Consider the following 16,796-nt stretch of genomic DNA (forward strand, 5'->3'; position numbering starts at 1 on the left):
ACCAGTATTCAGGCAGCAAATTACAAAGGTAACAGTTCTGTGCAAGAGCGCTGTATGAAATCAATGCAAGCAGCACTGTATGGAATCAATGCAAGCAGCTAACGATACCAGTACTCGTTCCAGGGCCAAGGGAGCGTGGGGAGCGACTAATTACACATTATTTAAGTAACAGACCCAGTTAGTCTATCTGAATCTATTTTGCTCCCTGCCCCTATTTTCTGTCTCTGATCTTGGCTCTAAGGGCATCAGCTTCCTCCCCAGACTTAATCAGGTGCATATGGTTGTTCCACATTACTCTCAGCTGTGCCGGAAACTTCAGCTGTGCCTTAGCTCCTAAGCTATTTAACTCCTCTAGTCTTTTCCCCAACTCCCACTGCCTTGCTGCAGTGATATGTGAAATGTCAGATCTTATATAAAAAGTAAAGGGGTTTGAGCTGTTGAAGTGAATGGAACCTACTTTTAGTGCAGTGGAGAGAATCTGTTCTTTTATGGAGTATGTCAGAAAATTAACCAGAATTTTTCTGGGTTTCTGCTTTGTAAGATTTCTCTTGAAGGGGTCACGGTGTACTCTCTGTATGTCATGCAACAGGTCCACCTCTGGCATATCTTTCAAGACTGTCCCCTTCAGCAGAGCGATGACAAACCCCTTGATATCTGCCCCCTCCAGAGATTCTGGCACATTCAGGATTCTCAAATTATTCCGACGTGAATAATTTTCCAAGCGTTCAATATCTTCCTTAAGTTCTTTATTCTGTGCAGACTGGGTATTACGGAAAATTTGTGAAAAACTATGGGTCCATTGTGACACCATTGAATGACTTGACATCCAAGAAGATGCCCAAAAAGGTTCAGTGGACAGTTAGCTGTCAAAAGGCATTTGATGACCTGAAGAAGGCCTTGTGCTCTGCACCTATCCTGAAGAGTCCTGACTACTCCAAACAGTTCATTGTACAGACAGATGCTTCTGAGTTGGGGTGGGAGCTGTGCTTTCACAACTTAATCAAGATAGGCAAGACCAGCCCATTGCTTTTATTAGCAGAAGGCTGACCCCCAGGGAGAAACATTGGTCAGCTATTGAGAGGGAGGCCTTTGCTGTGGTTTGGGCCCTGAAGAAGTTGAGGCCATACTTGTTTGGTACTCACTTCCTAATTCAGACAGACCATAAGCCCCTCTTGTGGCTAAATCAGATGAAGGGTGAAAATCCCAAACTGCTCAGGCGGTCCATTACCCTACAGGGGATGGACTTTACATTGGAGCACCGCCCAGGGACTGACCATGGTAATGCAGATGGTCTCTCCAGGTACTTCCACTTAGAACATGAAGACTTATCTGGTCAAGGTTAAGTTTAATGTCCCTGCATTTGGGGTGGGGGGTTGTGTAGGAGAGTAGGGTCTGCTATCCTATGGCCACTCCAATTTTTGCTTTTTGCTTCACTGGTTTTCGATTTACTGAGGCTGTGGGCCTGCTAATCAGACCCCCAGCCTGCTGTTCTCTCTCTAAATTCGTAATACATGTGCTATAGGTACATACCACAATTGGAAATGGACTCTTTGTCAGCCCCTGTACCATGCACTATAGGTGCTCAGGGCATAGGTGCCACCAAGGCCTACCAGGGGCTGAAGCATAGCTTTTGCCACCCCTGGCTGTTTCTTAAATTGACACAACTGGCTGATCACTCAGCTGGGGCAAGTGGGTGTAATCACCCCTTGCTTAGATATAGTATACCTATATCTAAACCTATATCTGGACTCATATAAACCTGTGAGCCACTCCTATGGAAGGCCTTATCAATCCTGGAGTGTGTGGTATAATTTGAGATGGAGCTCTGGCATGAGCTGAGCCTGTCTGCTGCTGTCGGGAACAACTCCCTAAGCTGATCCGGTATAATGCCATACCATATACTATTAAGTGCATTATAATCCTCGTGGTTATATAGCAACTTTGGTTTGGCTTTATCAAAACATGTTGTGTAAGGTGTCATACGATTTGGAATACTATCCCCTCAACAGTTCTGTCAACGGGGATAGCATTCCACCCCTCTAGAGGGGGAAGACATGTTACTTTACTGAAACGCGGTTGATTTTTAAAAGGCCTCAGATCCACAAAATGGATGCTTCTGCCACAGACACAAGTCTGACCTCCTGCTGCCGACCGAAACTCAGTGGAGGAGGCCTGGAAAAAGGGTTTCCTGTCACAGGGAGGTGTCACACCACCCCAGACAGTAGATAGTGGATTGTAGCAGGGAGGTTTGAAAGAAACCAGACACTGCCTGGGGAGCACAAGGCTGCCCCTTGCATAATCCGGCCAAACCGGTTCTGGGGCACACCAGCCCCAGTCCCAGTGCGGCCTGGATCAAAGGAAAGGGGTGTATCCACCCCCTTCCTGGGTCCCACCCATAGGAGGGGACCTAGCAGGTAATCCAGCCCCCTAGATTGGTATAAGAATGGGAGCAGTGCCAACGCACTCAGATTATCCTGATGAAACATTTGCAACGAAACTCTGGACCCTTCGACATCCTACTCAACGTATAAGACTGAAAAATCTCACTTGTGGTCAAGGAGTGACCACCCTGTGCAAACAGGCACCATCCAGCACCTCGACGTCAGCTTTGTTGCAGTTCCCGCCGGACCTCGAACAACAGAGATCAACGAGATTAAGCTTGCCTGCCTTCCTACAGCCCGATCCACAGTCCCTGCAGAGCTGAGACCCGTGGAGGTGACCGGAAGCGTGGGGCACGCCATCTTGAAAAGACCACGAGACGCTGACCGTGCAGCCCACGAGTGACCCTTGAAGCTGTACACCAGGGTTTGTGAAGCCCCAACCATGAGCCACTCTTACACCGAAGCTCACCCCTCTACACTCGACGAGTGCTGCGTGGGGCCCGTCTGCTTTCTTTGGCTCATTGCGTTGGCCCGGTCACTTGCCAGCTGGCTTGTGGCCCCTGTGCCGATGAAAACCTAAAACCGACTTGCGATTCTGGTTGCTCCAGACTTGCTCCAGCTCCTCTGAAAAGGAGCACCCGCTCTGAACCTCCTGGTCCGAGAGAGAAGCAATCTTCCGGTCCTGCATGGATTGCTCTTGCCAAGTGTTGTTTGCTCCAATATTGAAGCCGACTGCGCCGACTGTGAGAGCCTGCGTGGGACAGATCGTGACCTGCTCCTGGATGTCGCAGATGCCCCAGAGCCCACGTGACAGTGGAGAGAAGCTCCTCAACAACCACCGGATTGCGCCCGACATTGCCTCGTTCCGTCCTGGTTCCACCCTGGTCACTGCTGAGTGACCCAGACTCTGTCCCCTCTGCTTTCAGGTACTTTACGACTCTGATCCACCCTTGGATCACACCGGACACTTCTCCTTCACATCGCCTGCAGGATCTTCAGCTTCAAGCACCAAGAACCTGCGTGACAAAACCCGACGCCACTTCGACCCTATGCACCCGCTTCCTGTGGGTGAGGTAACATTGCAACACCGGTGTTCCCACACTGGTACACACCTCTAGGGTCTGTGTCTAAAGTTTGGTCCTGCTAGGTTCAGCGGAAGTATCCTTAAACTCTATTTGTGTAACTTTTACGCACCATTGACATTGCATTGGTGCAAGCCGCGCTTTAAGCGCTGCACCCGAATCCTGCGGGCTTTTCCCGACTTCAGCATTGCTAGTCCCGACTGCTCCCAGCGATTCCCTAGGCCCTAGGCCTAACCACTAATCGATTGGTATCTCTTATACCACTTTTTTAATATATGGTTTGAGTGGCCACCCGGCCTCATCCATAATTGTGCAACTTTGTACGTTATACTGTGCTTTTGATTTAACGCTTGTGCCCCTTTGCTCATAAAGAGTACTGGGGATTATTTTAGAAATAAATACATATATTTTTATAATATATACTTGTGTGGTGTCCTTTCATTTGATATTACAGGACTGTGATTGGTAAAACAGCTCGCTTAACACGACCTCTTGAGTTAAGCCTTTAAGGTTGCTTAGTCTATGCTACCCTTAAGATAGCTTGTCCAATAAGGTTGACTTACAACCAGGCACCATAAGGGATTGTTTGGACTGATACAAGGTGGTTCCAGAATTGGAAACATCATATATCAGGCCAACTTCTCACACTCCCCACCAAATACCAACCCTGACATTCAGGAATGGATCAAGGCCATCACAGCGTTAAACTGCCACCGACCATAGTGGACTCTACCAAATCCCTTGGTGTAACTTTTGACTGAAGTTTGAACATGCATGACCACATCAACTCGATGGCCAAACCAGCCAGATTTCACCTGAGCTACCTTAGGAAACTGAAACCTTTCCTTGACACTCCCGTTCTAAAAATCGCAGTCCAGGCACTTGTCATCTCTAGACTCGAATATGGCTGCTCTACCCTCTCAGGTTTACCCAAGACCTCCTAGCCCCACTGAAATCATGTCTCAATGTGGCCACCAGACTACTAACAGGCTCAAGGAAATTCAACCATATTCCTCCAAACCTGGAAATTCTGAACTGGCTTCCTCTTGAGGCCAGAATCCAACTTAAATTGGCATGTATCACATACAAGACCCTATACTCAAACTCTCTGGCATTTCTTGCCCAAAAACTTGTGATATCCGGAGGAGCCAGAAACTCCTGTTCCGCCAGAGTCCTTTTGGTCCAACCAGCACACTTGCTAAAAATAAACATACAATCAGGCCTTTTCCTGGGGCCGCACCAAGAATTTGGAATTCACTCCCGCCCGGCATTTGAAGAACGCCATCTCTGGTACGCTTTAAAAAGGATGACAAAAATTTCCTAATGGGCAAATTCCTCTCCTAACTATTGACTTGAAGTCACCTCAGCGACCTTGTCCTGCTTCCATTTACTTCCGACCACTACCTCTCATTGGGCCTATCCTGTTGCCATCCACCCGGCACCTCCGGGCACCCCACCCTGGGATCTGTGACCATCTGTTTCTCGTAAAATTTATTTTCCTGTGTTTATCCCAAATAAATCCACCATCCCCCTCGAAGTCTCTTGTATACATCTTGTGAATCCTGGAAAGCGCTCTGATACCCTAATGGGTCAAGTTTATGCTGTATAAAACACAAATAATTTTTTTTTTAAAAACAACATGTCAACCGTTTAGGGCATACTCTAGTAGTACCTTATATGCATTAAAAACCAAGATTTAGGCATGGCAAAAGGTTTATTTTGCCAGGTCGAAAAGGGCAGTTTAAAATGACACCCATGGTGCAATGGTATTCCTGAGATTTGTTTTAACAAGCTATTTAAGTGGGTGGCACAATAATTGCTGCAAACCCACTGATAGTGTTTACATTTACAGGTCCTGGGTACATGCACCATTTTACTAGGGACTTATACGTACATTAAATGTGGCAATTGTGTGTAAGCCAATTTTACATTGTTTGGAAGAGTGAGCACTGTAGCACTGGTTAGCAGTGGTGAAGTGCAGAGAGTCATTTGGACAACAAAAACAATTTCAGCAAAAAAGAGGGGGGAAAGCAAAACTTTTGTGGAAAGACCACACCAAGGGCACATACTAAAGAATATTTGTGTGAGTCTGGAAAGGCAGCATCATGGTTAGATAAAAAGGTTGTAAACCTTCTTTAGAGTAAATAAACTCTAAACAATGTAATTCAGGGCCTGGAATGACATAATTGAATGGTGTAGCAGTGCGAAATTAAAAGCAGAAAGTATGAGGCAAAAAGCAAGCATGGAGAGTGATATCTACAAGAAGAATGTTATTTCTTGATTGGTCATTAATGGCTGTAACATCACCTGCAGGTAGGTCTCCAGGCAGGTCGCCTCATGCCAGTTCTCCAGCCTTGATCCGTTCTCTAGATAGCGTATTGTTCTGGCTCTTCTCGCTTCGTCTTGGAGGTTTGGGTGAGCCTTGTTCCTGCTGATATTCAGCACCTTCTCATGCACATACACTGTCCACATATTACACATGGCTTCGAAGGTGTGAGGCATGATTTGCCATTCAGTGCGCTGTTGGTTGTGTCCTAGCTCATGGATGGGCCCCCATATGCCCTTTGATAACATTGATTTGGCATCAACCAGACTTTTAGCAGACTGCACATGACACATTATTGGATATCCAGAATGCATCCAACCTAAAAAAAGACAAACGTGCGAGATCTTTGTAAAACATTTACAAGTACACTGGGACAATTTTGAGAGAAAGCAAAAGAAAACATTACAAATTAGGAGTTCCTATTGGTACTGACCCTGTGGTTCAAATTCACACAGATTTCGTTCACAACATGTGTGAATTGTGGTTTAACAGACGCAGTCTATTGTCTACTTTGGAAACCCTTTGGCGTCAATGAATATTTTCCACTGACACCGTATTTGGATAGAAAAATACATCAGCAAACTCAGCGTTGGTGGAAGCCTCACCCTGGCAGGACCAACTGTCACACCTATCACTGCTGTATACGTATGTGCCACAAGTTTTTGGATTTGAAAAACAGATGTACTCCACTGCTTCACTATTCTTGAGTAAGAAACTACATGTACGCTGAGTTTTATTAACTTAATTTAAAAAACCTCATGATTGAAAGATGTACCCTTCCATATAAAGTTTACAAGCAACACATTTGATAATAATTCAATACAAGACACACAAGAGCCACTTACAAGATGATGCCAGATTTAGTGGTGGTGTTAGAACAGATTTATTATTTATAATCATTGTTAGTTTGCTTGTAATTAAGTTAGCATAACAAGGCTGCAAAATAAAATCCCCGGGACTTTCTTTGCCTACAATGATGGCTAAAGACAACGTGGCTTTAAAAGTTACGAGGAAAGTTTCCTATGTGCATGTTTTCTCCTGTGTTTATTTTTCATGGGACAGTCAAAATAGGATTCATTCTGTGGTGAAGTTTACGAATTGGATCTAACTTATGCTTCATGTCTAAGTTGTTCCTGTAGTGTTGCAAATAATCAAGGCTGTTTCTGTTTGCAGTCACAACTTTGTTTAGTCATTTAAATGTTTTATTGTTTAACAGTGAAATGTCCTTTTCCCTGCATGTAGGGTAAATGAGATAATTAATTATTTAATGTTTAGGCAGTCTTTAGAATAGCTGTTTTATGTAACACAATTTTCATGATATTGATTAGTTTATGTCATCTAACTTTTTTAGTTTAGTTCATGTTGCAACTACACGCCATACGAGGAGCGTGGTCTTCTACTCCTCTAAACCTATAAAAAGTGCCTATTCTGGGGTTGTGTGCCAGACCTTTCCTTGTTTCCATACCAACAGTCTCTATGTCAGACTGATTTTTGATTTTGTACTTAGAATATTTTTTGATTCTACCTATTGATTTATTTCTGGTGATTGCCCTTTTATTGAAACTTCTCGCTTATTATGAATTATATTGATAGAGGTTTTTGTTTTCTATGATGGTTCTTAATTTTGAAAAAAAACATCATGGTTTGTTCTTTGAATATTGTCCTGCGTAGATTTTTGCCTTGCTCCAGTATGGTCATTTTGATTAAACTATTCTGCATTTATATACGAGATGGAAGTTACAACTGCTCAATCCCTGTTAATTTCAGAGGGAAGGGTGTTTGCTGTATGCTATACCATTACGTGGAAAAGTTCCATTGTGGAATGTAGTCACACAAGAGGGCCGAAAAAAAGCTGTTGGTTCTGGACTGTGGTTGACCTGTTTTGTAATAATTCGTATAGATAACCTGAGAACCTGCATAGATGGATCATATTTCACAATGAGTGCAGTGCACAGTCAAGTGAGAGTGCTTGTAAACCACACTGATTGTCTCTTTGTTATCAGTTCGCCATCACAATGAGAACTCTGCTATTGAGTGTTATGTCGGCCTTAACTACAGAGGCGCAATGGTACTCTACTCGAGCCGTATCTCATGTAACAAAATGCACTGATCATTACCGTTTTTTTCTTTCATTTATTTTGCCAGGAGTTTGAGAGCCTTATCCCTAACATCATAGAGGCAATGCAGGGTGGGCAGCGCATACGCCCATGCCTCACCGTCCGCCAGGGCCCGAAGCCACCGCTGTTTCAACGCCAGCCGGTGTCGCACCTCCACACTGGTCAGCAACGCTGCCTCGCCCTCCATCTGGCTGATCTCCTGCTCAAGCTGCCTACATCTTCCTTCTTTTTGGCCTCTGTTATCGCCTGCGCCTGTCCCCACAACACCGCCTTGTAGGCTTCCCACAGTGTGATGGTCGATTGGGCTGTCCCCCTGTTCTCTTTAAAGTAAAGTTCGGACCACTCCCTCAGTTTGTCACCCACTGTTGGATCACACAGTCTCCTCGCATCTATCCGCGGGAAGGCCGCCCTGTTAATTAATCTGCTTTGAGAGTGACACATACTGGCGCATGATCCGATATCCCCCTAGCCATATGATGGGCCGTAGAGTAGTCACCTACTCTGTCTGTGTGAGTGAACAGATGATCAATCCTAGGGAAATAACCATGCCTAGCCGAGTAGAAGATGTATTGTTGCAGAGCAGCGTTGTGCACCCGCCATAAATCCACCAAGCCCAGTGCCCTTGCGAAGCCTGCTAAGCCCTGTTCCCCCTTTGTGCTTGATCGAGGTCTGACCTGTCCATTTCAGGGTTCATTACTGTGTTGGTGTTGTCTCCATGAAGCAGTATGCCTACGGGGAGGTCTGTAATAAGTGAACAGAGCTGAGTATCACCGAGTGGAGCCCCGGCGATACATAGCAGGACCCAAATATCAGTACGCGCCCCTTCCACTTACCTGCAGCCGCTGCAAGACACCCCTCCTTGTCTGACCAAGTGCCCGTGAGCACTAGGGGTAGCTCTTTGCGCACCAGAATACCCACTCCCGTGATCCTGACGTGAACCAAGAGTCTGCTACCATTGTGTACCCAAAGCGATCTAGGGCTTTACAGCTGTTGCCCCACAAGTGCGATTCCTGAATGAGAACGACGTCAGGAGAGTGCCTCTTCAGGTGTTATATCACCAGCGTGCGCTTGATCTTATTGCCCAGCCCGTTTACATTCCAGGACCAAATCTTCATCATAGTTGGTTCACCCATAAGCCTTGTGACAAGCTAATGACAACGGGCCCTCCTGCACCCCCGCCTCGTACTCCATGTGAACTCACGACTTCTGTTGGATGTGTAGTCCTCAAGCGTCCCCCCTGCAAACAAAAACAAAAAACAATCCAAACGCCCCGCTCCCGGTATCCCTGCCTGGTGAGCCCCCAACCTCCCACCACCCAAACTTGCAGAGTGCCTGTCGCTCTTTAAACTCCCAAAAACCAATTTGTGAGAGGTCGTGGACTAGCTTTCAACCTGAAGGAACATCAGTCTGCTAACTGGGATCCGAAGACCCACAACCATGCCTCGCCAGACCAGCACATGTTAAGTTCTCCCTGCAGTGCCATGGTCACCTCTATTAGGCAAATATCAAATTTACGCATTTTTATGGCCTCGCCGGCAGGAGTGCATCCCTCAAGTCACACAGTCTCTGCAGCATCAGAGATTCCCCCTCTGCTCCCCAAATCCCATTCCCCCCCCCCAGAGCACCAGTAAAGTCTTGGCCCCCCTGAGAGTGTTGCAGTGGTTACTCATCTGTCTCTCAGCAGTGCCTCTAACCACTGGGCAAGGTTTCGGCCTCCATGCCCGACTCATCACCACTCTGAGCAGCCGCCGATCTCCGACCTCCGCCCTTGTGGCTAACGGTGCGCCAGCCCTCCAGCCAGTCGCTCGACTCCTCCGGTTTATCAAAGAAATATGCCTTTCCATAGTCCAGGATTTTAAGTCGGGCTGTAAAGAGCTTCATATATTCACTCCCTGTTCCCAAAGGGCTCGTTTCACTCTGTTGAAGGAACGTCGCTGGCATTGTACCTGCAGCGTAAAGTCAGGAAAAAAAAGATTGTGTCGTTCTCGTACCTGAGATCTCCGTGCATCGGTGCAGCCTGTAGTATGGCATCTCAGTCCCTAAAATTTAGAATGCGGGCAATGATGGTGCATGGGGGGCCCCCCGGTCGGGCCTCCCCCCAGGGCTCTGTGAGTCCACATTATGGAGAAGAACTGCAACAGATGTTTGGGCTTGAAATGATTCAGGATCAAGCCCTCCAGGAAGAGATCCACGGCAGGGCCTTCCATTCCATCTGGCACCCCCACTACCCGGATGTTGTTGCGGCGGGCCCTCCCTTCATGATCTTCGAGCCGGGCGTAGATGTCAGCCTGATTCGTTTCATTTTGGCTTGAACACCCCCAATATTCGCTTCAGCCGTGGCCACCTTCTCTCATTTTGCGAAAGTCAGCTCGCAGGAGGTTTACCTCTTCGGCGCAGAGTCCAGTTTTGGTTCCAAGGTTCCCTTCCGTTCACAGATCTCCCTCATAATATCTTTCAAAGTCAGATCTGTGCCCTGGTCGAGCTGCTCCTCATGCGTGTCTCTACCAACCGCACCCTTCTCATGCCCCATGGCTACTGTATATTTATTTATCTGGTTGGCCTGCCCGGGCCCTGCCCACTTGTTACGGCCCAGGTTGCCGACTGTGTTGCAGCCGAGGCCCCCGCCTCCCTGGACAAGGCCTGCTTTGCTGCAATCCACACCAATTAGGGAAAAAGGTTCACTTTCCGGGCCACTCCGTCAATGCCAGCAGATGGTGACCGAGCTACTGCCTAGTCTCCTATGGATTCAGAAAAGGGGGTGGTGATGGACAGAGTATCTGAATTAAGCAGAACACTCGTACCCAGTCAACAGATCAGGGATTGATCCATCACCGTTTTTTAGCTCACTGCACCATCCCAGCTCAGAACCTGGCTACATGCAAATTAGTCTGTCCCTGGCCCAGTTCATCATGGGAACAGGCAGACCAAACTACCAAGCCAATTCTTTTACTGGAAAGGAAACAAGCTTCTGGGGACCGGTTTCTGGCATTACAGCCATCTTCGGCCCGGCTTGCTTGAATCCTGATGGTGCAGTGAGCAAGGGACTCACATCTGAGCATACCCTTCCATGCTTGTGGTGGACAAAACGATTCAGAAAAGGGGCTGGTGATGAACAGAGTATCTGAATTAAGCAGAACACTCATACCCAGTCAACAGATCAGGGCTTGATCCATCACCGTTTTTTAGCTCACTGCACCATCCCAGCTCAGAACCTGGCTACATGCAAATTAGTCTATCCCTGGCCCAGTGCATCATGGGAACAGGGCAGACCAAACTACCAAGCCAATTCTTTTACTGGAAAGGAAACAAGCTTCCGGGGACCGGTTTCTGGCATTACAGCCGTCTTCGGCCCGGCTTGCTTGAATCCTGATGGTGCAGTGAGCAAGGGACTCACATCTGATCATACCCTTCCACGCTTGTGGTGGACAAAACGATTCAGAAAAGGGGGTGGTGATGGACAGAGTATCTGAATTAAGCAGAACACTCGTACCCAGTCAACAGATCAGGGCTTGATCCATCACCGTTTTTTAGCTCACTGCACCATCCCAACTCAGAACCTGGCTACATGCAAATTAGTCTGTCCCTGGCCCAGTGCATCATGGGAACAGGGCAGACCAAACTACCAAGCAAATTCTTTTACTGGAAAGGAAACAAGCTTTCGGGGACCGGTTTCTGGCATTACAGCCGTCTTCGGCCCGGCTTGCTTGAATCCTGATGGTGCAGTGAGCAAGGGACTCACATCTGAGCATACCCTTCCACACTTATGGTGGACAAAACGATTCAGAAAAGGGGGTGGTGATGGACAGAGTATCTGAATTAAGCAGAACACTCATACCCAGTCAACAGATCAGGGCTTGATCCATCACAGTTTTTTAGCTCACTGCACCATCCCAGCTCAGAACCTGGCTACATGAAAATTAGTCAGTCCCTGGCCCAGTGCATCATGGGAACAGCTCAGACCAAACTACCAAGCCAATTCTTTTACTGGAAAGGAAACAAACTTCCGGGGTCCGGTTTCTGGCATTACAGCCGTCTTCGGCCTGGCTTGCTTGAATCCTGATGGTGCAGTGAGCAAGGGACTCACATCTGAGCATACCCTTCCAAGCTTGTGGTGGACAAAATGATTAAGAAAAGGGGGTGTTGATGGACAGAGTATCTGAATTAAGCAGAACACTCATACCCAGTCAACCGATCAGGGCTTGATCCATCACCGTTTTTTAGCTCACTGCACCATCCCAGCTCAGAACCTGGCTACATGCAAATTAGTCTGTCCCTGGCCCAGTGCATCATGGGAACAGGGCAGACCAAACTACGAAGACAATTCTTTTACAGGAAAGGAAACAAGCTTCCGGGGACCGGTTTCTGGCATTACAGCCGACTTCGGCCCGGCTTGCTTGAATCCTGATGGTGCAGTGAGCAAGGTACTCACATCTGAGCATACCCTTCCACGCTTGTGGTGAACAAAACGATTCAGAAAAGGGGGTGGTGATGGACAGAGTATCTGAATTAAGCAGAACACTCGTACCCAGTCAACAGATCAGGGCTTGATCCATCACCGTTTTTTAGCTCACTGCACCATCCCAGCTCAGAACCTGGCTACATGCAAATTAGTCTGTCCCTGGCCCAGTGCATCATGGGAACAGGGCAGACCAAATTACCAAGCCTATTCTTTTACTGGAAAGGAAACAAGCTTCCCAGGACCGGTTTCTGGCATTACAGCCGTCTTCGGCCCGGCTTGCTTGAATCCTGATGGTGCAGTGAGCAAGGGACTCACATCTGAGCATACCCTTCCACGCTTGTGGTGGACAAAACGATTCAGAAAAGGGGGTGGTGATGGACAGAGTATCGGAATTAAGCAGAACACTCGTACCCAGTCAACAGATCAGGGTTTACTCCATCACCGTTTTTTAGCTCACTGCACCATCCTAGCTCAGAACCTGGCTACATGCAAATTAGTCTGTCCCTGGACCAGTGCATCATGGGAACAGGGCCGACCAAACTACCAAGCCAATTCTTTTACTGGAAAGGAAACAAGCTTCCGGGGACCGGTTTCTGGCATTACAGCCGTCTTCGGCCCGGCTTGCTTGAATCCTGATGGTGCAGTGAGAAAGGGACTCACATCTGAGCATACCCTCCCACGCTTGTGGTGGACAAAACGATTCAGAAAAGGGGGTGGACAGAGTATCTGAATTGAGCAGAACACTCGTACCCAGTCAACAGATCAGGGCTTGATCCATCACCGTTTTTTAGCTCACTGCACCATCCCAGCTCAGAACCTGGCTACATGCAAATTAGTCTGTCCCTGGCCAAGTGCATCATGGGAACAGGGCAGACCAAACTACCAAGCAAATTATTTTACTGGAAAGGAAACAAGCTTCCGGGGACCGGTTTCTGGCATTACAGCCGTCTTCGGCCCGGCTTGCTTGAATCCTGATGGTGCAGTGAGCAAGGGACTCACATCTGAGCATACCCTTCCACGCTTATGGTGGACAAAACAATTCAGAAAATGGGGTGGTGATGGACAGAGTATCTGAATTAAGCAGAACACTCGTACCCAGTCAACAGATCAGGGCTTGATCCATCACCGTTTTTTAGCTCACTGCACCATCCCAGCTCAGAACCTGGCTACATGCAAATTAGTCTGTCCCTGGCCAAGTGCATCATGGGAACAGGGCAGACCAAACTACCAAGCCAATTATTTTACTGGAAAGGAAACAAGCTTCCGGGGACCGGTTTCTGGCATTACAGCCGTCTTCGGCCCGGCTTGCTTGAATCCTGATGGTGCAGTGAGCAAGGGACTCACATCTGATCATACCCTTCCACGCTTGTGGTGGACAAAACGATTCAGAAAAGTGGGTGGTGATGGACAGAGTACCTGAATTAATAGGAACACTCGTACCCAGTCAACAGATCAGGGCTTGATCCATCACCGTTTTTTAGCTCACTGCACCATCCCAGCTCAGAACCTGGCTACATGCAAATTAGTCTGTCCCTGGCCCAGTGCATCATGGGAACAGGGCAGTCCAAACTACCAAGCAAATTCATTTACTGGAAAGGAAACAAGCTTTCGGGGACCGGTTTCTGGCATTACAGCCGTCTTCGGCCCGGCTTGCTTGAATCCTGATGGTGCAGTGAGCAAGGGACTCACATCTGAGCATACCCTTCCACGCTTATGGTGGACAAAACAATTCAGAAAATGGGGTGGTGATGGACAGAGTATCTGAATTAAGCAGAACACTCGTACCCAGTCAACAGATCAGGGCTTGATCCATCACCGTTTTTTAGCTCACTGCACCATCCCAGCTCAGAACCTGGCTACATGCAAATTAGTCTGTCCCTGGCCCAGTGCATCATGGGAACAGGGCAGACCAAACTACCAAGCCAATTCTTTTACTGGAAAGGAAACAAGCTTCCGGGGACCGGTTTCTGGCATTACAGCCATCTTCGCCCCGGCTTGCTTGAATCCTGATGGTGCAGTGAGCAAGGGACTCACATCTGAGCATACCCTTCCACGCTTGTGGTGGACAAAACGATTAAGAAAAGGGGGTGGTGATGGACAGAGTATCTGAATTAAGCAGAACACTCCTACCCAGTCAACAGATCAGGGCTTGATCCATCACAGTTTTTTAGCTCACTGCACCATCCCAGCTCAGAACCTGGCTACATGCAAATTAGTCTGTCCCTGGCCCAGTGCATCATGGGAACAGGGCACACCAAACTTCCAAGCCAATTCTTTTACTGGAAAGGAAACAAGCTTCCGGGGACCGGTTTCTGGCATTACAGCCGTCTTCGGCTCGGCTTGCTTGAATCCTGATGGTGCAGTGAGCAAGGGACTCACATCTGAGCATACCCTTCCACGCTTGTGGTGGACAAAATGATTCAGAAAAGGGGGTGGTGATGGACAGAGTATCTGAATTAAGCAGAACACTCGTACCCAGTCAACAGATCAGGGCTTGATCCATCACCGTTTTTTAGCTCACTGCACCATCCCAGCTCTGAACCAGGCTACATGCAAATTAGTCTGTCCCTGGCCCAGTGCATCATGGGAACAGGGCAGACCAAACTACCAAGCCAATTCTTTTACTGGAAAGGAAACAAGCTTCCGGGTACCGGTTTCTGGCATTACAGCCGTCTTCAGCCCGGCTTGCTTGAATCCTGATGGTGCAGTGAGCAAGGGACTCATGTCTGAGCATACCCTTCACCGCTTGTGGTGGACAAAACGATTCAGAAATGGGGGTGGTGATGGACAGAGTATCTGAATTAAGCAGAACACTCGTACCCAGTCAACAGATCAGGGCGTGATCCATCACCGTTTTTTAGCTTACTGCACCATCCCAGCTCAGAACCTGGCTTCATGCAAATTAGTCTGTCCCTGGCCCAGTGCATCATGGGAACAGGGCAGACCAAACTACCAAGCCAATTCATTTACTGGAAAGGAAACAAGCTTCTGGGGACCGGTTTCTGGCATTAGAGCCGTCTTCGGCCCGGCTTGCTTGAATCCTGATGGTGCAATGAGCAAGGGACTCACATCTGAGCATACCCTTCCACGCTTGTGGTGGACAAAACGATTCAGAAAAGGGGGTGGTGATGGACAGAGTACCTGAATTAAGCAGAACACTCGTACCCAGTCAACAGATCAGGGATTGATCCATCACCGTTTTTTAGCTCACTGCACCATCCCAGCTCAGAACCTGGCTACATGCAAATTAGTCTGTCCCTGGCCCAGTTCATCATGGGAACAGGCAGACCAAACTACCAAGCCAATTCTTTTACTGGAAAGGAAACAAGCTTCTGGGGACCGGTTTCTGGCATTACAGCCGTCTTCGGCCCGGCTTGCTTGAATCCTGATGGTGCAGTGAGCAAGGGACTCACATCTGAGCATACCCTTCCATGCTTGTGGTGGACAAAACGATTCAGAAAAGGGGCTGGTGATGGACAGAGTATCTGAATTAAGCAGAACACTCATACCCAGTCAACAGATCAGGGCTTGATCCATCACCGTTTTTTAGCTCACTGCACCATCCCAGCTTAGAACCTGGCTACATGCAAATTAGTCTGTCCCTGGCCCAGTGCATCATGGGAACAGGGCAGACCAAACTACCAAGCCAATTCTTTTACTGGAAAGAAAACAAGCTTCCGGGGACCGGTTTCTGGCATTACAGCCGTCTTCGGCCCGGCTTGCTTGAATCCTGATGGTGCAGTGAGCAAGGGACTCACATCTGATCATACCCTTCCACGCTTGTGGTGGACAAAACGATTCAGAAAAAGGGGTGGTGATGGACAGAGTATCTGAATTAAGCAGAACACTCGTACCCAGTCAACAGATCAGGGCTTGATCCATCACCGTTTTTTAGCTCACTGCACCATCCCAGCTCAGAACCTGGCTACATGCAAATTAGTCTGTCCCTGGCCCAGTGCATCATGGGAACAGGGCAGACCAAACTACCAAGCAAATTCTTTTACTGGAAAGGAAACAAGCTTTCGGGGACCGGTTTCTGGCATTACAGCCGTCTTCGGCCCGGCTTGCTTGAATCCTGATGGTGCAGTGAGCAAGGGACTCACATCTGAGCATACCCTTCCACGCTTATGGTGGACAAAACGATTCAGAAAAGGGGGTGGTGATGGACAGAGTATCTGAATTAAGCAGAACACTCATACCCAGTCAACAGATCAGGGCTTGATCCATCACAGTTTTTTAGCTCACTGCACCATCCCAGCTCAGAACCTGGCTACATGAAAATTAGTCTGTCCCTGGCCCAGTGCATCATGGGAACAGCTCAGACCAAACTACCAAGCCAATTCTTTTACTGGAAAGGAAACAAACTTCCGGGGTCCGGTTTCTGGCATTACAGCCGTTTTCGGCCCGGCTTGCTTGAATCCTGATGGTGCA

General features: G+C 48.0%; 1 protein-coding gene across 1 annotated transcript in view; it reads right to left on the bottom strand.

Annotated features, from left to right (window-relative positions):
* LOC147721184 (TRPM8 channel-associated factor homolog) overlaps nt 1–16,796 on the bottom strand; it is a 376,336-nt gene that overhangs the window by 108,548 nt on the left and 250,992 nt on the right. Inside the window, 1 exon segment of the mRNA XM_086964671.1 lies at nt 5,771–6,108. Coding sequence (XP_086820797.1) covers nt 5,771–6,108 — 338 coding nt within the window.

This window comes from Lissotriton vulgaris, chromosome 4_1 (assembly GCF_964263255.1).
Source record: "Lissotriton vulgaris chromosome 4_1, aLisVul1.2, whole genome shotgun sequence".
In the NCBI taxonomy this organism is placed as follows: Eukaryota; Metazoa; Chordata; class Amphibia; order Caudata; family Salamandridae; genus Lissotriton; species Lissotriton vulgaris.